This window comes from Phacochoerus africanus, chromosome 11, assembly GCF_016906955.1.
Source record: "Phacochoerus africanus isolate WHEZ1 chromosome 11, ROS_Pafr_v1, whole genome shotgun sequence".
Lineage (NCBI taxonomy): Eukaryota > Metazoa > Chordata > Mammalia > Artiodactyla > Suidae > Phacochoerus > Phacochoerus africanus.
The window spans coordinates 89,702,190-89,728,473 of NC_062554.1; the positions used below are offsets into that span (position 1 = coordinate 89,702,190).

At 37.8% G+C, this 26,284-nt stretch overlaps 1 protein-coding gene across 2 annotated transcripts in view; it reads left to right on the forward strand.

The window, feature by feature from the left end:
- DNAH11 (dynein axonemal heavy chain 11) overlaps positions 1-26,284 on the forward strand; it is a 344,143-nt gene that overhangs the window by 25,915 nt on the left and 291,944 nt on the right. For both annotated transcript variants that reach the window (XM_047753939.1, XM_047753940.1), the window contains 3 exons: positions 3,977-4,210; positions 5,400-5,567; positions 20,061-20,177. In XM_047753939.1, coding sequence (XP_047609895.1) covers positions 3,977-4,210; positions 5,400-5,567; positions 20,061-20,177 — 519 coding nt within the window. The remainder of the gene's footprint in view (positions 1-3,976; positions 4,211-5,399; positions 5,568-20,060; positions 20,178-26,284) is intronic.

The window sequence follows — 26,284 nt, forward strand, 5'->3', positions numbered from 1 at the left end:
TTTTACTTCTAATTAGTATGTACTGTGTGGTATACTAATGATAATTGTAAAAAATACTCTTATTGCATAAAATTTATAACAATGGAAATAGCCCTATAGTTCTGTCACTCTCAAATTCAGCATTTAAAAATTTTACTTCCTCGGCGTTCCCATTGTGTCATAGTGGAAATGAATACGACTAGTATCCATGAAGATGTGGGTTCTATCCCTGGCCTCACTCAGTGGATTAAGGATTTGGCATTGCAAGTGAGCTGTGGTATAGGGTTGCAGATGCAGCTTGGATCTGGCCTTGCTATGGCTGTGGTGTAGGCAGGCAGCTACAGCTCTGATTCAACCCTCAGCCTGGGAACCCCCATACACCATGGGTGTGGCCCTTAAAAAAAAAGGGCAGAAAAATTTTACTTCCTCCAAAACTTACACATATCTATCCATTTTATGTTATAGTTATTTTTTTTTTACCACCTCTTTGAAAAATGATTTTATTTTGGATATTTAGGTTACTTCTAGCCTCTTATATTATAAATAACATGCAAAAAAATTTATACAGAAATCCTTTTTCCTTTGATAACTGGCTTAATATAAATTCCTGATGCTGGTCAAGAGGTACAGTCTTTTCATGACTCTTGGACAGTATTTGACATTTACAAATTCTTTTTTAAAGGGATTATATTAATACATTGCTATTATTAATGTGTAAAAAGTTTTGCTGTAATTCACCAGCTTTGAGTATTACCATTTTTTAAAAAATTTGCAGTGATTCATTGGGATAGAATTGTACCACGTTTCTTATTTTGTACCTTGTGTGATTCGTGTGGTTAAACCTTTTATGGGTGTGTGTGTGTTTAATAATTTCCTCATGTAGTTTTTATGTACTTTGTTTCTGTGAATCTGTTGCCTTCAGTGACTTTATGAAACATTTGCACTCTTCCTGTGTTATACATCAGAAGTCATAAGCTGGCATTCTGTCAGCTGCATTTGGCCAGTAGATCAATCCAGACTTCTTATTTTGCATACTATTTTTTAACATTTCTAAAGAAAATTGTTGCTAATGCTTCAATTGAGTAAGTCTCATTGAAATTCCAGCATGCTAGCCTCCATGAGATCTGGTTTGCCGGCTCTTCCTCCCCCACTGACACAGGCAATTGGTAGAGCTTCCGGTGCCCTTTAGATGGGTCACGTGCTGTCCAGGTGACTTCACTGTTGTTCCTGATCTGCCTCACTCACTTCGTCTGCCTGATCTTTGTAGTCATTCTAGTCATGGTCCGAAACCCTTTGTTACTTTAGAGGCAAATGTGTTTCTGTCCTTTCCTAACGGTGACCATTAACATAGTCACTTAGACCAGACGTATAAAAGGCATCATCTGACCACCTTGGCTGATAGCACACTTGAACTTTGGTAGTGACCTTACTCTTCCTTGGTTACCTGACTCCCTGTTCCTTGGGCATCATTATCACTCTGGGCCTGCAGTGTGTCTGTTCCATGGCTTAGCATCCCTGTTGTGGATATTCTCATTCGCAAGTTTCTAGGTGACAGAGTGTATAAGTCTGAGATGTTGAGCATGGAGAAGAGATGGTAGGATTGAGCAAGAGTAAGAGTCCATAAGACCATATAAATAAAAGAAGCTGGGAGACAGGTATCAACCTCACATATTATCACTGTTACCCTTGCTTAATTGATTAATTGGCTTAGTGATAAAATAAACTGGTTAGCAGTATTTTAGTTTATAAGGCCTCTGAAGTGGGACAAGTTTATCCTAAATTCAGTGATATATATATATATTTTTTTTAGAACTGCGCACATGGAATTTCCCAGGCTAGGGGGTCAAAACAGAGCTGTAGCTACTGGCCTACACTACAGCCATAGCAAGGCCGGATCTGAGTAGCATCTGTGACCTACGCCACAGCTCACAGGAACACCGGATCCTTAACCCACTGAGCGATGCCAGGAATTGAACCCATATCCCCATGGATACTAGTTGGGTTCATCACCACTGTGCCACCATGGGAACTCCCTCCAGTGGCTTTTTGTTGGCTTGTGCTGATACCATTGAGTATGTGAGAATAGAGCTGGTGTGATTGGGTGTGCTCCAGGGAGCTCCTGGAGGAAGCAGAAAATAATTCAGAGGTTAGGAGCTAAAAAGAATCTTTAGGTTCATTTGATTCATCTGTCCTTTCTTGTAGATAAGGCAACTGAGGTGCTCTGAGAAAACTGAGCTCATGTCTCAAAAGCAGTTATTGGCCCCTCACTGGATCACAGCCAGGCCTACTGCCCCTGCTGATTCTTTGTCCCTTCCAATAAGCTGCTGCCCAGTGAAAGGGAATAGACTGGTTTTCTAATTTAGGATGTTCAGTACTATAACCTTGTCTTAGGAGGTCTTATTCAACAGTGGACTCTGTGAACGGAAAGCTAATTGCTTTCTGACACTCCATATGAGGGTCAGTAAAAGAAGCACAGGAATGAATATAAGGGTCCTTGCCCAAAGGGAGGTTACTTCAGATACAGTAATTAGGTCACAGGGGGGCTGCTGAAACAGAGACAACAATGGCTTTGCCCCTATAGATTTTGCAACTTCCTAAAAGGACACATTTGCTATAACAGATACATATAAATAAAAGTCTGTGGTGGCATCCTAGCCTGTACTGGTGTGTAAACAATTCCAGAACTCACACTGCTAAGGGATGACTGGTAGTTCTCTTCTCTGTTCTGTGTGAAATGTTAACAGCCGTCACCAGAGATCAATTTTCCATCCATCCTGAATGAGAAATAAGAGCATAGGTTGGGAATCTACAATTACAACTTGGAGGAACTCATCAGTAACGTTTTTAGGCACCAAATGATTTTGTTATTACTTTATGCATTTATGGCACATAATCTATATTGCTTGTAAGACTGTAGCCATTAACAGGAGGATAATATGTTCACATTTAGAAAAACATTCTTGCATGTGCTATGTTGAATTTGATGCTTTTCATCATGTTCTCCATTGAGATCTGTGATAACTTTCTAAGCAGCTGCAGAAAAAAAGGCGCACAATTTAAACCTTTCAAAATTCATGTGGCATACCTTAGCTAGATTTTATGTCCCATGATGAGTGTAAGCCCCCAAGAGGAGAATTTTGCTAACCTAAAAGAATCACCAGTGATATACTCATCTCTGTCAGCTCTTCCTCACCTTTGCAAGTGACCCTTTGCTGCCAGATAAGGTGACCATATTTTTAAAATTACTAGTCTGGATAGATTTCCTCTCCTGACTTAGGCATTTCTTTATATGAAAAAACAACTGTGCAAAATACGCTGTCAAAACAGCCATGCAAACTCTGGTTACACAGTTACTGTATCTGTGAAGCTTAGCAAAAATTTAGTCATTGCTAGAATGTTTAATTCCAGAAATTGTGACATCTCCTGTAGATTTCTCGAATGAATACAAGTATATCATTGAAATCTAAATGCCTGATTTTCTTTTCTAAGGAGATGTTCATTTGTGCTGCATATTAGATTCCAGTTATAAGTGATATCATATGGTATTTGTCTTTGTCTTTCTGGCTCATTTCATGGACTTGGAGAAGAGACTTGTGGCTGCCTGATGGGAGGGGGAGGGAGTGGGAGGGATCGGGAGCTTGGGCTCATCAGACACAACTTAGAATAGATTTACAAGGAGATCCTGCTGAATAGCATTGAGAACTTTGTCTAGATACTCATGTTGCAACAGAAGAAAGGCTGGGGGAAAAATGTAGTTGTAATGTATACATGTAAGGATAACCTGACCCCCTTGCTGTACAGTGGGGAAAAAAAAAAAGAAATCTAAATGCCTGAATTTCTATAATTTGTGTTTTCTGTGTCACAGCATCGCTGGCCCAATTCTAGACATCATCATTTGAAAATGATTCATTGAAAAAATGAAACAATTCCTTGAGACAGACATTTTTGGTAAAACTATTAAAATTTCTTATTATTGTTTCCATACCTTAAATCCTAGGCAAGAGCTTACCTTTCACCTGAAGATCTTTTGAAAGGAGAACTTGAAGATTCTCTGGAAAAGGTGCAGGTGGTCATCAGTGTCTTCAAGACTTTCAAAAATTCTTTTTTCAACTATAGAAAAGGATTGGCAAGCTATTTTATGGGAAAGAAGGAAATGAAACCATGGGATTTCCGGTCTCATCTGGTGTTTTGGAGATTTGACAAATTTCTTGACCGTTTCATGAAAATAGAGGTATTCATTTATTGACTTGTAATTTATTCATATTGTAGGTTGGTTCAAGAAAATCCCATAGCACTTTATATGATTCAGGGACAAGTTTATTCGACTTAGGTGGGGGGTGGGCAGATTCCTTTCTTGGTGATTCTCACAAGAAGCTTACAAAGTCAGTGCTAGCAAGATACAGTAAAGGCTTTACTTTTGATTTCAAAGCTTTATTTAGTTTTAAAGCTTTGGCTTCTTTTTGAAAAAATTAATTTCTGATTATTTTATTACACTGAGTGTAAGGGAATCACTTTTTGTACCAGTGACCTTTGACTTAAAACCTATTAGTTCCTAGAAGATAGTTGTAAATCAGGAAGCTATAAAATAACCCCCCTTTTTTTCTTTTACATGTTTGATGTTTATTATCAGAATTCTATACCTGAAAACCCATTTGATAATCTAAAAAATCATGATATCTTTCAGTATATAGATATGAATGCTATACCGTTAATGTATTAAAACTATTCCTATAAATGAAAACACAAAAACATGTGCTTTGTATAAATGTTTTAAATACCAAAAAAACAAACATTGAATACATACATACATGTGAACATATTCACATACCAGTTTAAAGTTTTTGAAACATATTTTAATTGCCTTATTTTCTTTGCAAAACTCTTCCTAGCAAGTTTGGGCTTTTTTGTTGATAGTTATTGAATTTCAAAATTAAAGCTTTATGTTTTGAAAGTTCTCATTGCTTAAGCAGCCTGGATGCCTCTTAAAGTTGGAATGCTAAATGCCTAACTCTGATCAACTTGCATGACCCCTTAATAACAGTCTCTTAAGCTACCTTTCAGTAAGGGAGCAGGTTCACCACAGTGCTGGTGGCTGAAAATGAGTTTTGGATCTCACCTGGGCATCTGCTTTATGATGAGAAGGACATGAAATTGGGGGGGGTCACATGTTTAGCTGTGGTAAGCTAGGTATTGCCTGTATCGTTCAATAAGTTTCAGTACATGTGAAAATGGGAGTGTGATTTCAAAAGTAGGCAGTTGCTTTGTTCAGTTAAATCATTAATATTTATTTGCTGTCATGTAAATGTCCACTGACTCACTGATTTTGAATGTTGGAAAATGTTCTTCCTTTGAAACTTTAAAGTGTTCTTTTCCTAGTCAAGAGGATGGAAAGATCTTTATTGCACTATGTTTTTACAAAGGATATATTTGTCACCACGTTGGAATTTGAAAAGCTGGAAAGACTTGAATTTGGCGGTACCAAGGGAGCAATTTTCAATGGACAAATCCACGAGATGAGTGAAGAATTGATGGAACTCTGTAAAGTTTTTAAACAGAGCACATATGACCCATCTGATTACAATAACATGGTAATATTGTATCTTTGTATTTTCATTTCATAAAATATTATCATTTTAAAGCTGGGAAGGACAGTATGTCACAGCAATAATAAGTACCATCCAGTCCATCCTCTGCAGGATGAAAGAGGAGGAATGATTTATCTGCAGTCTCTCATCTGCTTAATGGTAGATCAGGGACCAGAAGTTAGGCTTTGCATCTAAGGTTTAGAGTATTTAAAAATGTCTTTAACATCACAGTGGACCTCAGTCTGGATTTCTTTCTTGTTGACGTATATTGAAAAGGAACTTTCCTTATTCATCTTGATCTGATTACCTAATGTCCTTGTAATGTGTGTTTTATTTTAGCCTTTTCTTACATCATTAGATACATTTTTCACCTACTTGAATATTTGGTTCACTTCACTGATTATTTATGTATGTATATATTTTATTAACACGTATGTTGCCTCTTTTTTGTTATTCTTTGGAGGTATTTATAACTTCATATTTTTAATCTCAGGAAATAGAGGAAAGCTTTCAGGTTTAAGCCGATTCCTCTTTCTGTCACTGCCAAGCAGGGTGGGAGCCAGAGAGTTACCTGTGAGCATTCCTGCAGCTCTAAGAATAAAAATAGCTTCATTTTAGTGGTTTGCTGTGACAGCGAAGCCCAGGTACAGAAAACAACGGTTATCTCTCATCCTCTCTGTCTTATGTGGAATGGGAATTTATTCACTATTAGGATTATATCCTGCAGATGATTAACTCTTCGAAATGTACAGTATGTTAGCTTTGTAAGAAATGGCCAGCAAGCTTAATCCCTCTGAACTGTGGACAGTTCTGGAACACAGAGTTAATGGTAAGAAAGATATGGCCATGGTGAGGCCTGCTAATTGGTAGAAAAGTAAGAGAAACCTAGATTTGTGGTGATGAATAGGCTGAATACCAGAGCCTGATGAGATGGCTGTCACCCAGAGTAGGACTCTTGGCGGGGTGGAGGACTTGGCTTGACTATTCTGAGCAGCTCCACAGAGGAGGGTGAGACCTGGTGTGCACAGGACCCTCAGGTTCGTTCGAGTAGTAGGAGAGTTTTGATTTGCTTACGATGATAGATCCTGGAAGGTTTTCCGTGTGGCCAGGTTTAGCTGATGTCACGTCCCTGGCACTGCCAAAGGTTGTTAATTCATTCCTTATGTGTGTCTTGCACAGTCGCAGACATAGAACAGAAAATTGATTCGCTCTTGACATTCGTATCTGCTTGGCATTGGTATTTAATCTTTTGGAGTCCTGTTTCTTTTGCATGTAAAATGGGTAAGGCTTACCTCTGTTCTCCAGACCTGGTTTAGAGACATCAGTAGCCTGCCCTTGAAGTTCTCCTTCATCCTTCTATTAGATTATCCTGCCTTAGAATACAATCTAGAAGCTCCTTGACTTTGGTCACTCCTTTAAATCAAAATGTGATTTAATTAAAAGTTCACTTAATTGCTGTGCTTATGTCAAAGATGACCTTTGCTTTATTTGAACGTGTCCTGGTTGTCAGTGTTGCCTAATAATATTGCAATGATGATGTATTTTTTGCTTAATAAGTTGTTCATTTGGGGCTTTTTAACTGAGTTCATTGCATTCTGGTTTTTGTGATAAAGTCAGCTGGTAATTTTTAGGAGATATTATTTTGGCAAACTACCTTCAAACTCCTAGATTCATACAGGTGTATCCCCCGGATAAAGTTGCCTGACACATGCCGCACCACACCGCACCCCCCCCCAAATGCCCTTCCTCTCCCACTGCTTATACCTCCATTCATTCCCCAATCCCTACTGAATAATGCTAATGTAACAGTCCAGTGTATCATGGCACCCTTCCTGCATTTTGGTATAAGATAACTCACACAGTATTCCAGTAAATTAAAGAAACAATGGTAACTTGCTTGTGGAAATGCTATTATTTATTTCTCTCTCTTCAATAATCTCAAGTCTATCAGGTGGGCTTGGAGTCTTTATTGGTGTGGCCAAAGGTCTGCAATTGTGGTCTGTTTATAGAAAGTGGGGATTTTCTCAGGTGTCCATCACAATATTCTTGGATTTCTCAGTGATTAATATTGACTGTAAAGGCCACTTAAGGTACTTGCTTTGACTTCTTCCTATTAAACTGTTGGAGATCTAGAAATAATGGGGAATAATTACTGCTTTCTTATTTATTTAATTGAAACATGTAACATTGCATATTTAAGGTGTACAGCATGTTTATTTGATACATTTCCATGTATATAAATATATATAATATTATATACCGAGTGTAGATATATTTATTAGCCATTGCAGCAATAATTAGTACCTCTATCATGTTACATAACTATCCTTTTTTTTTTTAGTGGTGGAAATCATTAAGTTGTCTCTTAGCAGGTTCGTATTAGTGAATATAAACAATAGTACTGTATTATATTGAACTTGATAAGAGATTTTCTTAATTATTTTTAACTGCTGGGCAGGTGACTTTAGGCTTAGCAGCTTGGTTTTACCAACATTCTGAGGTGTCACTTGATTAAATAAAATTCCCCAGGAGTTCCCGTCATGGCGCAGTGGTTAACGAATCCAACTAGGAACCATGAGGTTGCGGGTTCGGTCCCTGCCCTTGCTCAGTGGGTTAAGGATCCGGCGTTGCTGTGAGCTGTGGTGTAGGTCACAGACGCGGCTCGGATCCCGCATTGCTGTGGCTCTGGCATAGGCCAGCAGCTACAGCTCCGATTAGACCCCTAGCCTGGGAACCTCCATATGCTGTGGGAGCGGCCCAAGAAATGGCAAAAAGACCAAAAAAAAAAAAAAAAAATCCCCAAATAACTAAGCAAGGATGGTGGCTATTCTTGAGAGTAACACCTTAGCCCTACTAGTGTCTGTTAGTGAGAGTCCGTTAATACTTTAAGTGTTGGCTGCCAGGCAGCATGCCAAACCTTTACACACATTCCTGCTTAATTCTCGCTTTAACCCTGAGTGTGGCCACTCAGGTAGATGAGGGTTAGTAAATTACCCAAGATTACACAGTTCCCAGGGAGCGGAACAGAGATTTCCACCCAAAACTCTCAACCTAGCACTTTTTTTTTTTCTGTGCCACATCAGTTCAGTGAATGTTTATCTCCCTGATCGCTTCCTTGCAGGAAGGAATAGAATAAGGTCATTTGTGGCAATTGCAGAAACTCACCTGACACCTGAAGAGTGATCCAAGATGCTGTGGCTATTTCCCTTTTGCCTGCTAGTTTTTGGTAGGGAGGTTGATTCAGGTATCACCATTACTCCAGGATCTAAAATCCATTTAAAAAGTAGTTATTAATCTAAACTAGCTTGTATTGCAACTCCTACAATTAGGTATAATCTCCTATCATCCTTACAAAACTCCCATTTTAGAGATGAGAAAACAGAGGCTCTGGAAGATTAAGTTGCTCAGCTAGTAAGTATTAGCTTATTAACCTTGTTTGTTGGATTCTAAAGTTCAGCCTGTAATTACTGTGATCAGGAGCACAAAGGGCAGAGCTCCATCCACCTGGGAAGATGGGAGACTTGTCATTGGCCTGTGGGACTTAAAAATAAGGATTCACCTTTTATAAATTACAAAGAGTCTGGTGGTATCAGCAGGGCACACAACCAGAGTATGAATGTTCTTACTACCTTTTTCCCTTTTTGGCCAACACCTTTATCCTCATCATCCCTGTTTTTATTTTTACTGTGGTACAGCTGATTTACAATGTTGTGTTAATTTCTGCCCTACAACACAGTGATTCATTTATACACATATCCATTGTTTTCATAATCCTTTCCCATATAGGTTATCATAGAATATTGAGTAACATTCCCCGTGTGATACAGCAGGTCCCCATTAACCATCCATTCCATATACAATAATGTGCATGTGCCTATCCCTAATGCCTAAATCATTCCCCCCAACCTTTCCCCTTTTGAAATCTGTGAGTCTGTTTTGTAAGTAAATTCATTTGTATCATTTTTCAATTAGATTCCACATATAAGTGATATTATATGGTATTTGTCTGACTTAATTCACTTAGTATGGTAATCACTAGGTCCATCTATGTTGCTACAAATGGCATTATTTCATTTTTTTATGGCAGGGTAGTAGTCCATTGTATATATGTGCCACATCTTTATCCATTCCTCAGTTAGTGGACTTTTAGATTGCTTCCATGTCTGGGCTGCTGGGGACATGTATCTTTTCTAATTATGATTTTCTCCAGATAGATGTACAGGAATGGGATCGCTGGATCATATGGTAGTTTTATTTTTAGTTTTGAGAGGAACATCCGTATTGTTTTCCATAGTGGTTGTACCAGTTTACATTTCTATCAACTGTGTGGGAGGGGTCCCTTTAATCTACACCCTATCCAGCATTTACTGTTTTTTTTTTTAATTTTATGATTTTAATTTTTTCCATTATAGTCGATTTACAATGTTCTGTCAATTTCTGCTGTGTAGCAAAATGACCCAGTCTTACGTGTATGTGTGTATATATATCTATATGCATATATACACACATATTCTTTTTCACACATTACCCTCCATCATGTTCCATCACAAGTGACTGGGTATAGTTCCCTTTGTTATATAGCATTTATTGTTGGTTGACTTTTTGATGATGACCATTCTGATTGGTGTGATGTGATAGCTTACTGTAATTTTGATTTACTTTTCTCTAATAATTAGCAATGTTAATGTCTTTTCATGTGCCTTTTGCCCAACTCTATGTGTTCTTTGGAGAAATGTCCGTTCAGATCTTTTGACCATTTTTTAATTGGGTTGTTTGTTTTTTGATATTGAGCTCCATGAATTGTCTGTATATTTTGTAGATTAATCACTTATCAGTTGCTTCATTTGCAAATATTTCCCCACAATCTGTGGGTTGTCTTTTCATTTTGCTTATGATTTTCTTTGTTCTGTAAAAGCTTTTAATTGGATCCTCTTGGTTTATTTTTATTTTCATTAGGAGGTGGATCCAAAAAGATATTGCTGCAGTTTACATCAAAGAGTGTTCTGACTATGTTTTCCTTGAAGAATTTTATAGTAGCTGGTCTTACTTTGATATCTCTAATCCATTTTGAGTTTGTTTTTGTGTGTGGTGTTAAAGAATGTTCTAATTTCATTCTTTTACATGCAGCTGCTCAGTTTCCCCAGCAGCACTTATTAAAGAGACTGTCTTTTCTCCATTGTATATTCTGGCCTCCTTTGTCGGTGGATTAATTGACCATAGATGCACGGGTTTATCTCTGGACTTTCTATCCTGTTTCCTTTATCTGTATTTCTGTTTTTGTGCCAATACCATACTATTTTGATGACTGTGATTCTTTAGTCTAGTCTGAAGTCAGGAATCCTGATTTCTCCAGCTCCTTTTTTTTCTCATAATTGCTTTGGCTATTTGGGGTCTTTTGTGTTTCCATACAGATATAAACATTTTTGTTCCAGCTTTGTGAAAATGCCGGTAATTTGATAGGGGTTGCATTTAAAATGTATATTGCCTTGGATAGTATAGTCATTTTGAGAATATTGATTCTTTCAGTTCAAGCACATGGTATATCTTTCCATCTATTTATGTCCTTTTCAATTTAAGTCCTCAATGTCTTATAATTTTCAGAGTACAGGTCTTTTGCCTCTTCAGGTAGGTTTATTCCTAGGTAGTTCATTATTTTTGATAAAAGGATTATTTATTATCTGCAAATCAATCAGTGTGATATACCACATTAACAAAGTAAAGAATAAAAAGCATATCTCAAGAGATGCAGAAAAAACTTTGGACAATATTCAACATCCATTTATGATAAAGTCCTTAAGAAAGTGGACATAGAGGGAACCTATGTGAATGTAACAAAGGCCATATATGACAAACCCACAGCTAACATAATACTCAATGGTGAAAAACAGGAAGCATTTCTTCTAAGATCAGGAGCAAGACAAGGATGTTCACACCTGCCACTTTTATTCAACATAGTTTTGGAAGTCCCAGCCATAGCAATCATAGAAGGAAAAAAAGGGAATCAAAATTGGAAAATAAGAAGTAAAACTTTTGCTGTTTGCAGATGACATGATAATATACATAGAAAATCCTAAAAATGCTACCAGAAAATTACTAGAGCTCATCAATGAATTTGGTAAAGTTGCAGGATACAAAATCAATGCACAGGAATCTATTGCATTTCTATATACTAACAACGAAATTTCAAAAGAGAAGCTAAGGAAACAATATCATTTACCGTAATATCAAAAAGAATAAAATGCCTAGGAATAAACCTACTTAAGGAGGCAAAAGACTTTTAGGTATGTATTTTGAATTCTATTTTTGCACAAATAGCTTGCTTTGCAGATCATGTAAATCTTTTGTCACTTAATATATTTTGGCAGTCATTCTGGATGGCCACAATAGCATTACCTACTTTAAAAAAAGGTTGTTTATCATTGCATTCAACTTATGTGCTCCTTTTTAAAAGTAAGTAGTAGATATTGTTTAAAAATCCACTTAGAAACTTGGAAAATGTAGTAGATGTACTTTTAGATGTACTTTTTCTCTTCCTCAAAGTACAGCTGCAATACTGGTCACTAAGCATAAAAGACACATAAGAAGACTCTGAAAGGTGAAAAGAAAGCAGATCAGCTAGGGACCTTGAGCCCAGAAAGACAACATGGTGATGAATTCCCTGGGTTTTCTTGTTGCCTGAAATAATCTATACCTAAAGCTGAAAATACTGGCAAGCAGAAAACACCAATGGATACAGGCATTTCCAGCTTAGCAAGGGACAGCTTAGCAAGAGAGAAAACTTGTAGACCATCTCTCTAGTTCAGCCAAATATTGCAGAAGAAACTATTCCCTCCCCTCATCCATGCCAGCAGAGACTGTAAGGGGAGACTAGACCAAAACCCATTCTGTAAATGGTGCTGCACCCAGTGCTCACCCCCCCCCCCCCCACACACAGGGGTGGTGTCAGAGATGGCCAAGTAGAGAATCATGATTTCCATTCTTGCTGGCCAGTATTGCGCTATCTGTGATGCTGGTGGAGAACACATAGGAATCCTGAATTTATTTCCTCACTCAGCAACATCCTTTGCCCCACTAAGGTCGTGACGGAGGAAGCCTGGTGAAAGGTCAGAACTTTCACCATGGGCAAGTGGTAGCCAAGTAATCACCACTGTGACATCTGTAGAGACCACGTGGAAAATTGGAACATGCAGCCATAACAGGAGCTTCCCATCTCTAGGCGTTAGTGGGTGCTGAATGGAAAAAACTGGACTTGGATCTTCTCCTGATAGTAATGAGGCCAGAGCAGTATCAAAAAAACCCAGCAAAAACAGAAGGTTTAAAGAGAATCCAGAGTCTCATAATAGGAAATATAACATTAAAGCATCCTGATTCAATAAAAAATTACTCATTAGAAGTTCCTGTTGTGAGTCAACAGGTTAAGAACCCAAGTAGTATCCATGAGGATGGGGATTAGATCCCTGGCCTTGCTCAGTGGGTTAAGGATCTGGAGTTGCCACAGGCTGCCACATAGTTTGCAGATGTGGCTCAGATCTTGCATTGCTGTGGCTGGATTGTAGGCCTGTAGCTGAAGCTCTGATTCGACGCTTAGCCTGGGAACTCCATATGCTGCAGGTACAGCCCTAAAAAAAAAAAAAAAAATTAATACCTTAATATCAAGAACCAGGATGATCTCAACAAAAAAAGACAACTGATAGATGGCAACCTTGAGATGAGATGTTAGAATTATCTGACACAGATATTAGAGAGCCATGCTAAAAATGCTTCAACAGCAATTACCAACATATTGGAAACAAATAAAAGATAGTCCCAGTAAAGAAATAGAATTTCTCTGCAAAGAAATAGAAGATATAAAAAACAGAACATCAAATGCTATCACTTACATGTGGAATCTGAAAAGAGGATACAATGAACTTCTTTGCAGAACAGATAACTGACTCACAGACTTTGAAAAACTTATGGTCTCCAAAGGAGACAGGTTTGGGGGTGGGGGGGATGTGCTGGGGGTTTGGGACGGAAATGCTGTAAAATTTGGTTGTGGTGATCACTGTACAACTATAAATGTAATAAATTCATTGAGTAATATTAAAAACAATTTTAGAAGTGAAAATTAACAAAAATGCAAAGCACAGTGATTAGATTCAGTGGTAGGATGAACAGAGGAAACAATCAGTGAACTGGAAGGTGAAGCAAGAGAAAGCAAAGCATTCAGTCTGAACAAAAGAGTATGACTGAAAGAAAATAAACAGAGCCTTAGGGACTTGTGAGAATGTAGCAGATCTGGCATTGGTGTCACAGTTGTAGAAAGAGAGGAGAAAGACTAAAGCTGAAAGTTTCAATGAAACAGCTGAGAATGTCCTAAATTTGGCAAGAGACATAAACCTACAATTTCAAGAGGAAGTAAGAAATCAGTAACAGAAACATAAATCCAGAGAAATTCATGCCAAGACATGCCATAATTAAACATTTGAAAACTGGAGATAAAAAAATCTTTAGTGAGAGAAAGGACAGTTTCTCTAAGGTGATAAATCATTTGAATGACAGTGGATTTCATACCAGAAATCATGAAGGCCAGAAGGAAATCACAAAATATTTTTAAGTGTGAAAGAAAAGAACTCTTGAGTCAGAATTCTCTACTCAGAATTCCCTATGAAAAATATGCTTTAAAAATAAATGAGAAATCAAGAAATTCTTAGACTAAAAAAAAACTAAGGAGTTCCCGTCGTGGCACAGTGGTTAATGAATCTGACTAGGAACCATGAGGTTGCAGGTTCGATCCCTGCCCTTGCTCAGTGGGTTAAGGATCTGGAGTTGCCATGAGCTGTGGTGTAGGTAGCAGACAGACTCAGATTCTGTGTTGCTATGGCATAGGCTGGCAGCTACAGCTCCGATTAGACCCCCAGCCTTGGAACCTCCATAGACTGTGGGAGCAGCCCTAGAAAAGGCAAAAAGACCAAAACAAAACAAAACAAAAAACCCCACAAAACAAACAAAAAAACTAAGAGAATTTGTTGCCAGTAGACTGACCCTAAAAGAATGCTTAAAGGAAGTTCTCAGTACTGAAAGGAAATGATAAAGGGAACCTCGGGACACCAGGAAGAATATGGTAAGCAGAAATATTTGTAAATACAATAGAATTTCCTTCTCTTGAGTTTTATGAATTATGTTTGATGGGGGAAACTAAAATGATAACACTGTGGTTCTAAATGTATGTATAGGAAATACTTAAGACCATTATATTATAAATGGAAGAGTATTGTAGGAGTTCTTTATATATTCAGGACATTAATTGCTTATCAGATGTATGATTTGAAAATACTTTCCATTTCTTGAGCTGTTTTTCACACCCATGATAGTGTCTTTATATGCACCAAAGTTTTTAATTTTGATGAAGTCAAATTTATCTTTTTTTGTTGCCTATGCATATCCAAGGAATAACTGCTAAATCCAATGTCATGAAGATTTTCTCCAATTTTTTTCCAAGAGTTTTATATTTTTAGTTCTTATATTTAGGTCTTTGATAAATAAATAGTTAATTTTTGTCTATCTTGTCAGGTAAGGACCCACTTTTGTAGTTCATAGCTAATTAGTATAGAAATGCAACTATTTTCCATCCTGCAACTCCACTGAATTAATTACCTCTAATAGGTTTTTAAAAATTTTTTAATTTTTTTTCATTACTTTTTTTTTAACATGCGTACATTCTTTTTTCTTACATTATCATGTTCCATCATAAGTGACTAGATGTAGTTCCCAGTGCTATACAGCAAGATCTCATTGCTTCTCCATTCCAAAGGCCATAATTTGCATCTATTAACTCCAAATTCCCAATCCATCCCACTCCCTCCCCCTCCCACTTGGCAACCGCAAGTCTGTTCTCCATATCCATACATATGTGTGTATGTAGATACAGATATAGATATATATTCTTTTTCTCACATTATCCTCTATCATGTTCCATCACAAGTGGCTAGATATTGTTCCCTGTGCTACACAGCAGGATCTCATTGCTTATCACTCCAAATGCAATAGTTTGCATCTACTAACCCCCCAAAAATCCCAGTCCATCCCACTTCCTCCCTCTTGGCATCTCCTCTCCATGTCCATGAGTTTGTTTCTTTTCTGTAGATAGGTTCATTTGTATTATATATTAGATTCCAGATATAAGTGATATCATATGGTATCTGTTTCTCTCTTTCTGACTTACTTCACTTGGTGTGAGAGTCTCTAGTTCCATCCATGTAACTGCAAATGGCATTATTTTGTTCTTTCTTATGGATGAGTAGTAGTCCACTGTGTATATATACCATATACCACATCTTCTTAATCCATTCATCTATCGATGGACATTTAGGTTGTTTCCATGTCTTGGCTATTATGAATAGTGCTGCAGTGAACATAGGGGTGCATTCATCTCCACTTTAATCTTGACTTTTTTTCCCTTCCTTCTGTTAGCTTGGAATTAGTTCGCTCTTTTTCACCTCCTCTGAGGTGTAGTTAGTTTATTCATTTGAGATTCTTCTTTTTTAATGTATGTGTTTATAGTGATAAATTTACCCTCTTAACACTGCTTATGATGCATTCCCTAAGTTTGGATATGTTGGGGTTTTTGCCCCCATTTGTCTCAAGGTATTCTTAATCTCTTAGGTGATTTCTTTCTTGACTCATTTGTGAAAGGTAAGACTTTATAGTTGACTTGAACTGATGAAAGATGGCAACATCAGACAGTGATAACTAATGTATATATAATGTAATATCCAGAGCAATATAGAGGATACACTTACAACACTCTAGATACATTAAATATAATTCCGAAAACTTTCAAATAATCAGAGTTGGAAAACATGAGGCAAAAAATAGAACAAATTGAAAACAAATAAAATGGTAGCCTTAAGTCCTAACGTGGTAATAATTAAATTAAATGCAAATGATAAAAATACACCGATACAAAGACAGAGATTACAGAGTGGATTAAAAAACATGGCTCAACTATATGCTTTCCTTAAGAGACTCACTTTAAATATAATCAAATATGTGGATTAAAAGTAAACAGACAAAGATATATCATGTAAACATCAATCAAAGGAAAGCAGTAATGGATATATAGGTATCTGATAAAGTATAATTAATAGCAAAAAAAAAAAAAAAAACCAGGAAGGAACATTTTGTATGATAAAAAAGTTAAATCCACCAAGAAGACATAGTAGACATAGTAATCCTAGATATATATGCACCAAACAACAGATCAGCAAAATATATGATTCAAAAACTGATAGAACTGGAAAGAGAAAGAGTCCACAATTCTAGTTGGAGACTTCAGTGCTCCCTTCTCAGCAGTCGAAAGAACAAGTAAATGAGATACTAGCAAGGATATAAAAGAATTCATTATCAACCAAGAGGATCTCATTGACATTATAAAACACTCCATGCAACGACAACAGAATTCGCATTCTTTTCAAGTGCTTTTGAAACCATAACATGCATATCCTGAACCATAAGACAAACCTCAACAAATTTAAAAGATAAAATAATACAGAGTGTGTTTTCTGGTGACCATAGAATCAAACTAGAAATTAGTAATGGAAACAAGAAAATCTAAAAATCATATTTCCAAATATTCCATGATTCGAAGAAGTAATCTCAAGGGAAATAAAATATAAGGAACTGAACAAAAATGAAAATGCAGTATATCAAAATTTGTGGGAACAGTTAAAGCAGTTCTGAGGGAAATTTATAGCAATAAATGTATACATTAAAAAGAGGAAAATCTCAAATTAGTAATATGTTTCCACACCAAGAACCTAGAGAAAAAGAGCAAACAGATCAGGAAAAAAGGCAATAATCAGAAGAAGGAAAGAGTAGAAATCAATGAAATTGAAAACATAAATAGTAGAGCAAAGTCAATGAAAGTAAGAGTTCTTTGAAAAGTCAGCTCTGGCAAGCCTACAAAGAAAAAAGACAAATTACCAATATCAGAGGAAAAATGGGCTGCCATTATATTCTCTGTGGATATCAAAAGAATAATGGGGGGAGTTCCCATTATGGCTCAGTGGGTTAGGTACCTGATGTTGTCTCCATGAGGATGCGGAATCAATCCCTGGCCTTGCTCAGTTGGTTAAGGATGCCACATTGCCACCAGCTGTGGTGTAGGTCAAAGATGCATCTTGGATCTGGTATTCTCCATGGCTATGGTGTAGGCCTGTAGCTGTAGCTCCAATTTGACCCGTAGTCTGGGAACTTCCATGTGCAACAAGTGCAGCCATTGAAAAAAGGCGGGGGGGAATACAAAAATAAATTTAAAAGAATAGCTCTAGACATAAAAATTTGATAATTTAGATGAAATGAACCGATTCTTCAAAAAATTAGAACAACCATGACTTGGCCACAGCTCCAGTTAGACCCCTAGCCTGGGAACCTCCACATGCCACTGGTGTGGCCCTAAAAGACAAAAAGACAAAAAAAAAATTGAGATGCAACTGACATATTAGTTTTAGGTATACAACATTTTAATTTGATACAGGTATATATTGTGAAATGATTTTTATAGTAAGTTTAATATCCACCATCACACATAGTTACAATTTTTTTTTCTTGTGAGAGTAAGATAGATTAACGCAATAACTATTGAAGAAATTGAATTTGTGATTTAAAACTCCCCAAAAGAAAATGTTTATGCCTAGGTGGTTTTGCTGGAGAATTCTAACAAATATTTAAGAATTACAGGCACTCTTTTTTTTTTTGCACTCTGCAGATATTGTGGGGTTTTTATTTTTTTGTTTTACAAATCGAAGATCATTATGGCAGACCTGCAAGTCTGTCGACACCATTTCTCTAACAGCATTTGCTCAGTCAGTGTCTCTGTCATATTTTGATAGTTCTCAAATATTTCAAACTTTCATTATTACTATATTTGTTATGGTGATCTGTGACAGATCTGTGATACTTGACCAAGAGAAGTCAAGGAGATCACTAGCATTTGTTAGGGTTCATAGAAGGAATAGCTTTAGAGAAAAGATGATGGTGTTCCGATTTGCAGAAGATAAATTTGAGTTATCTGTGGGACTTCCTAGGGGACAAGTCCTGTCAGCAGTTCTGAATTCTGGGTGAGTGACAGAAAACAGAAGTTGGGCGAGATATCAGTTATGGAAATGAGCATTTGTTCCCTCTCTTAGATGTTACTTATTCACTAATTGTTCAAATAATGCTTGAGGATCTTAAATTGTATGCTTTTTTGCCCTACAAAGAGAAGTAAGTTGGGCTTGTTGCAACTTGTTGGGAATTTGTGTTTATTTTTAAAAGTCAGTGATCCTTGCATGAAGAGATTGGCCCTAACTCAGAAATGGAAACTTCCTCTTGATACTAAATATGACCTTGCTGTACGTGATGCATAGCGCTCTAGAACTTTGCTGGTACACTGTTTTACCCTGAGAATTAAATTCAGCCATGAGGTCCATTCCTTCATAGAAACATGGAAACATCCAAGATCATGGTTGGGATGTGGGCTTTGGAGCCAGGTTACCTGGCTTTATATACTGGCTCTGCTTTTAACTAGTGGTGTGACTGTGGGCATTATTTAACTTCTCTGAGTTTATTTTGTTGCCTACAAGATGGAAAAAATATTGCCGACATCGTATGATATTAGACTTGATTTAATAACATAAATCTTTTAGGACAGAATTGAATAAATGTTAATCATCATCATTATTATTATTATCGTTAATACCAGACAGAGGCTCAGTTTATGAAGGAAACAAAGGTAACATTTAATTCTGTTAAATGTGTGGTGTGCCTTCCTGGGGTGGTTTGACTGGGGAGCCCAAAGTGCTTCTGAATTTCTGGGAGTTCTTCACTGAAGACAGAATTGTAATGCTATGCAAATGAGCATTATTCTTTCCCTGTTTGATTCTCTCTAATTATGGGAGTGGGTGGTTATGTATTAGGAGGAAACTGGGGGTTGTTAACTGCATATTAATAAGAAACTGGGAAACTGTGAAGAGTGTTATGTTTTGTCTGTATTGCTAATGATGCTTTCTTGCAAGTCTGTGGATTTTAGTTCTCACTTGAAGAAATAGTGTTTCCTGGTAGATGTGCTTCATGCAAGACAGAACGAGAAAAACTTCCTGTTATACTTAAAGACGCACTAAAGTTAAAATGAGACATTTTTTTTTCCTTTTTCTTTTCTGAAGAGCTTTGCTTTTTCATTTCTAATGAAAATAGGATGGAGAAGAATGGACTGATAGGCCCGAGTACTGATGTTGGGGTCTGAGCCATTGAAGAGAAGTGGGGAAACATGAGCTGACACGCCGCGTGTTCACTGCTCCTAGAAGGCTGCCACTTGAACAGTTAGTCAGCTAAAGCTCTTTCTTTGTCTTTCCTGGGATCCTGCTGTGGAAAATAAATTCATTCAGGGAGAGAGAGAGCAGTGTCACACTTTAGTGATGGATATTTTTACTCTTGGGTTCTTTCCTGTAAACTAACTGTTAAATTTGAATTTTATAGGAATTCGAAAGTGACTATGGCATGTTTAAGTCCCAAACTGTGGATTTTGATCGAAGGCTTGGGACAATTCTTTGTGAAGCTTTGTTTAACTGCAATGGTCTAGAAGCTGCATTTAAGGTGAGTTCTGAAGAAGAAGCTATCAGAATAATGTTTTACTCATTAATAATTTAAGACTGTTGGATGAAAAGGGTGACTATATTCCATTCTGATCCAGGTAAACTATTAACTAGTCACATTTGCTTCATATTCATCTCACCGAATTTCAAACTTTTGAATATGCACTAGTGAATAATGAAGTGTGCTTTGAATAAGGTCAGTTTTAGGACACTTGACTATTGATCTTTTCTTGAATTCCTTGTTTCAGCATTCATTACCTTTAGCATAAATTTGGCATGGCCTGTGAAGTCTTGACTCAAAATGAAGCCACGGTGAAAAGGGAAAAATACCTGTTTCTTTTCTTTGCCATTATTTATGTCGTTTGGTCTCACCTACCCAATTTATTAATCCAACTGAAACAAATAGAAATTTATGCACTATTTTCATCTGGCATAAGACACCATTGATTATGAGACATGACATTGTTTATCAATAAAGGAAAATCATACCCCCAAATTACAATGTTGTTGATTATATAACATAGTCTAGTTTTAGAGGTGTTAAACCATGAATGTTTTTCATAGAATTGATGAAATACAGTATATATGTGTGAATAGTTTCATAAAAGAAAAGCTGCTTGAGAAGCTCCCACTGTGGTGCAGTAGGTTAAGAATCTGACTGCAGTGGCTCACATCACTGAAAAGGTGCAGGTTCCATCCCCGGCTGGTGCATTGTGTTAAAGGACCCATCACTGTCACAGCCTTGGCAGAGCACAAGCCGTGGCTCATGATCAGTCCCTGGCCCGGGGACTTCTAGATGCTGCAGGTGCAGCCATTAAAAAGAAAAAAAGGGAGTTCCCATCGTGCATCAGTGGTTAATGAACCCGACTAGGAACCAGGCTTGTGGGTTTGACCCCTGGCCTCACTCAGTGGGTCCAGGATGAGGTGTTGCCGTGAGCTGTAGTGTAGGTTGCAAATGCACTTCGGATCTGGCATTGCTGTGGCTATGGTATAGGCCGGCAGCTTTAACTCCAATTCGACCTCTAGCTTGGGTGTTTCCACATGCTGCAGGTGCAGCCCTAAAAAACAAAACAAAACCAAAGAAAAAAGAAATAAAAAGAAAAGCATCTTGAGAATTCTTCCTGAAGAACAGCATCTAATGTGGGGAATTGGGGCACCATGTGAAACTTGCTTGTCAAAGAAGAGTATTGCAAGTCAAGGGTAAACTTAAATGATACTCCCCAAAGATGAATGAGACCTCAGTGTCAGCAGCCAAAGGGGGATGGCACAAGTCATTGAAGATGGCAGTGCAAAACAACAGATACAGACTATATCTAAGATGTGTGTATAATTTTGATACACCTCAAATGAATTGGTCAGACGATGGTGGAGCTGCTAGTGTCGTCTGCCCCCATTGAGCATTTCAACATGCAGAAGTCATGAGGATCAAATAGTTCTCTATTAAGAGCTCTTGAGTGAAACTGAGATGCTGCAGGCTGAAATACATTGCCCGTTGTTCTAAAATGACCCCACCTGTAATCCCATCTCTGGGAAATTACTACTATATTTAAACCACCACGCCTTTTCTTTGACTTGCTGTGCATACATATTTCTCTTTGGGAAAAAAATGGCATATTCTCATCCTTGTCATCTTTCTGTAACCTTTTCAGAATGCAGGGAATCCTGAATATTTTTCTTGCTTTTATAACGTAATTCAACAATATTCTTTTCAATGGCTGCACAGTAGTCTATCATATTCTCTGTTGCTGAACCTCCTTTCATGCTTGTAGAAATAACTGTAAGAAAGAATGTAGAATGAAATCTCAATTACAGAGGCACCTACCTTTTCTCGTTCAAACCTCTCTCCTTCCCCTTCTCACAACCATTCACATGGATTCTATTTTAGCACATGCCAGTTAATTTTTTTCTAGACAGTTTTATCTCTGTATTGTCATGTATTATTTCTTTAACTCTCCACCTATTTGTACTTTGTCTCCTAAAATGTAGAACATGATAGGCTGCCTTTAGAAGCTCTCCAGGAGCAGGACATCATCTTGGAGTCATTATATTTAGATCAACTTCTGCAACGCCTTGTATAAAGCAGGCACTTCATAACTGCTTGACGTTAGGAGGGCTGACTGGTTGGCAGAGAGCTGAAATGAAGCACTCATGGGGATGAACTACGGCAAGAGGCATGGCAGAAGAAAAAAATTACAGGGTTGTATATTTAGGGAGAAAATGATTTCTACCCTAGGTGCAGGATGAGGAGCTCTGACCAGTTACTGTTGTGTCCCAGAGAATAAACATTTGCAGACTTGTCTGAAGGCCACGACTCAGCACCTGCTCTTGGCAAAGACATGACCAGGAGGGGCCCTGGAACTGGACAGTGTAAAACCATTCCTCAGACCCTACGGGGCTGGCATTCAGTAAAAATTCAAACAAAATGCTGATACATGACTTTCTAAAAGGTACAGCATCTCTACATGAAGGGAGACCGAGCTGTGTAAACTAAGTGTCTAGATAATTCTTTAGTGAAATGGTAGAAAACTAGAAAATTGTAAAGTGTATATGGTTCAGTTGGCAACAGATTACAAAAATCTTGGAAAGAGACAAGCCTGGGAAAAATATGGATAGGTACTACTGGAAACAAAGGCAATGGGATTATAGAAGGCCCTATTCCATGGTAAAACTGAGAAGTAGAAGAAAATCAAAGTCAAGCTTACAGATCTCAGATGGGAGATTGAGGGAAGAAGCAAGTAGTGGGAATCAATCTTCAATCTTTGGAAGCTGACACAAAGGACAATGTCTGTACTCTTCCTAAAACAGTTCTTACTTCCAGCATGACAAGGAAACGAGAAGTTCATATGACATTTGTTCTCATCCAGGAGGGTGATTTTTATATACCTGTGATGTTGAAAAATTAGGGTACTGGATACTGCTTAAAAGGTTAAGACTTTGCTTACTACTACTTTCTGGCTTTACAACCTCCCCAAAGAAAATATTCTGTCTTTCCTCTTTTGCACTTGGTGTCAAATCCCACTAAGGCAGTTCCCATTGTGGTGCCATGGAAACGAATCCGACTAGTAACCATGAGGTTGTGGGTTCGATCCCTGGCCTCATTTAGTGGGTCGGGGATCTGGCATTTCTGTGAGCTTGTAGTGTAAGTCACAGATGCGGCTTGGATCCTGAGCCCCTGTGGCTGTGGTGTAGGCCAACAGCTGTAGCTCTGATTTGACCCCTAGCCTGGGAACCTCCATATGCCGCAGGTGCAGCCTTAAAAAGACAAATAACAAAACAAAACAAAAAACCCCAAAATCCTACTAAGCATATCGGGTACACAGGATAAGATGTCTCTAGGAAGCTTCTGGTATTATTTCACTTGGGGGTAACATGCTAAGGGTCTGAAAGAGAATGTTGTGAAGTAAATATGTTTCTCTACTGTCGTTGAAGGACACATCTTTGAGAAATCTGTGAGCCATTGTTTACTTGAGGATGTTAACACAAAGTCCAAACTTCACAAAAGAGTGTCTGTAAGAAGACAGTTAATACTTTGCATTTTGCTAGGTAGTGGAGAACCAAGTAGATTTTAAATACTTAGTAGTTGCTATTTGTTACTAGAAAAAACCCCACCATGTGTTTGTTTAAACTGGCCTCTATGATATGGTTAGATTTACATTTTAGTTTGTATAATTCTTAAGATTTTTTTTCAGTGAATGTGCTTTATGGAAATGTCTGCAAAATGTTTACAGTGAAGCTGTTTCCTGACAAAAACAAAACTGGGAGAACACCTCTTAATCCCTTAAGAGGAAGAACAAAGCTCTATCCTTTGCCACGTCTCATCACTAACCAGGCACAAATCTTGATATGTGGTTTTCTGCCATCTTGATATTTAGTTATTTTGAGGGGATATCTTCTTTCCGTGCAGTGAAGATATATATATAACAGGCCTGATAACTGACATTTTCTGAAGCCCACACAGAGTTAAGTAAATAACAAAGTAACAATTTGGAGTGGCACCTTGGCTGATAAGAGGCCACAAAGGGCAGCAGAGGCTCTGGTGCCAGACTGCCCAATGTCAGTATCAAATGCCAGCTCTGCACTAGCTGTGAAAATTTGGGCAATTTACCCCTCCCCGTAACTCTTTTTCCTCATCTGGAGCATGTGATAATAACAGCATTTTTAACACCCTTACAATATAGTGCCTGGCATTTGTCATTTGATAAGCATGGCTTTTACAAAAATATGTATTTTTATTACATTATTTTGCTTGCAAAGGTAGCTGTCACACACCAATGAGTGAAAGAATCCATTTGGGGCAGAAAAGATGACAGGAGGCTAGTAGAAACAAGGTGAGGCTCACCAGATGGCTATGTTTTGTGAAAACTGGTAGGCAAGGTTAGTTTGAGATCTAGGGGCTCCATGACAAGCAAGAGGAGTGGTGGACCTACGTTCCTTTGCTCACTGATCATGTGATTCTGTTTCAGTTCCTGGGTCTGCTTTTTCTGTCCCCTTAATTGCTGGCTTCCTCTGTTTGCTAGTACAGTTGACTCTTGAGCAACACAGGGGTTAGGGGGACTCACCTTCTGTGTAGTTGAAAATCAGTGTCTAACTTTCAACTCTCCAGAGTTTAATTAACAGTAGCCTACTGTCGACCAGAAGCCTTACCAGTTATAGTCAATACATATTTCCTATGTCCGGTGTATTATGTAATGTATTGTTACAATAAAATAAGCTAGAAAAAAAGCGTTATTAAGAAAATCATCAAGAAAACACATTTCCAGTACCGTGCTTTATTGATACCGTACGTTCATGTTACCTGTTTACAAGATGAATCACCTGTCAGTACCTATATCAGTATTGTCTTAGAGGATGCAAAACACTGAGGATGTTACATGTTTTACTAACACAAGACATAAAAATATGAAACGATAATGTGAAAAAGAATTTCGCATTTATTTACAGGTATGATTCATACATTGATTAAAAAGTAGCAATGTGATTGCTTTTATGGTAGCCTAGTGTGTGTTTCATGGTATCCTGGCCTATGCACTAATGAATGACTCATAAAATTTTTATAGCATGTAATATTATAGTTCTGTTCATAATAGAGGATTGTAAACTTTGTTAATTTTTTTTTTAAATACTTACCTGTGATGATAGGATGCTATGCTGTTTCTCTAATTGGGAGAAGAAGGCACACCTTATGGCAGTGCAGTTTGTTTAAAGCAAAGTTATAAAACAAGAAAAGTAATACTTTATTAATTTATACTAAATATGACTCATCTTTTTTTTTCTTTTACTTTTTGAGCTGCACCTGAAGCATATGAAAGTTCCTGGGATAGGGGTCAAATTGGAGCTGCAGCTGCCAGCCTCTGCTGCAGCCACAGCAATGCCAGATCTGAGCCACATCTGTGACCTGTACTGCAGCTTGCAGAAATGCCAGATCCTTAACCCACTGAGCGACGCCAGGGATCAAACTCACATTCTCACAGACACTTTGTCCAGTCCCTAACCTACTGAGCCACAGCAGGAACTCCTAAATATCACTCATCCTATGTCTGCGTAAAGATAGACTAGTAACCACATATATTTTGTGTATTCAGGATATATCTTGAGTTTTTTTATAGTCCTAGAGTATGTGGTTCATCTGAGATTGTTCAAATTGTCTCAAAGCTCCAAAAAAAGTTTCCATTGACCTTATTTAAAAAATTTTTTGTAGCGCGTTCCCATCATGGCTCAGAAGAAATGAATCCGACTAGTATCCATGGGATGCGGGTTTGATCCCTGGCCTTGCTCAGTGGGTTAAGGATCCAGCTGAGCTGTGGTTTAAGTCGCATATGCTTAGATCCCGTGTTGCCGTGGCTGTGGTGTAAGCTGGCAGCTGTAGCTCCGATTCATCCCCTAGCCCGGGAACTTCCATATGCTATGGGTGCAGCCCTAAAAGGCAAAAAAAAAAAAAAATTCTGTAGAAGTGGACCTGTGCAGTTCAAGCCCATGTTGTTCAAAGGTCAGCTGGAGTTTCTTTTCACTCAACAACTTTATAGGCATAGGTTTAGCCTTCCATGGCCTGATTCTTTTTCTGAGAAAGAATCTAATTATCTCAAGGCATTGGTTTCATCCAGGACTTTG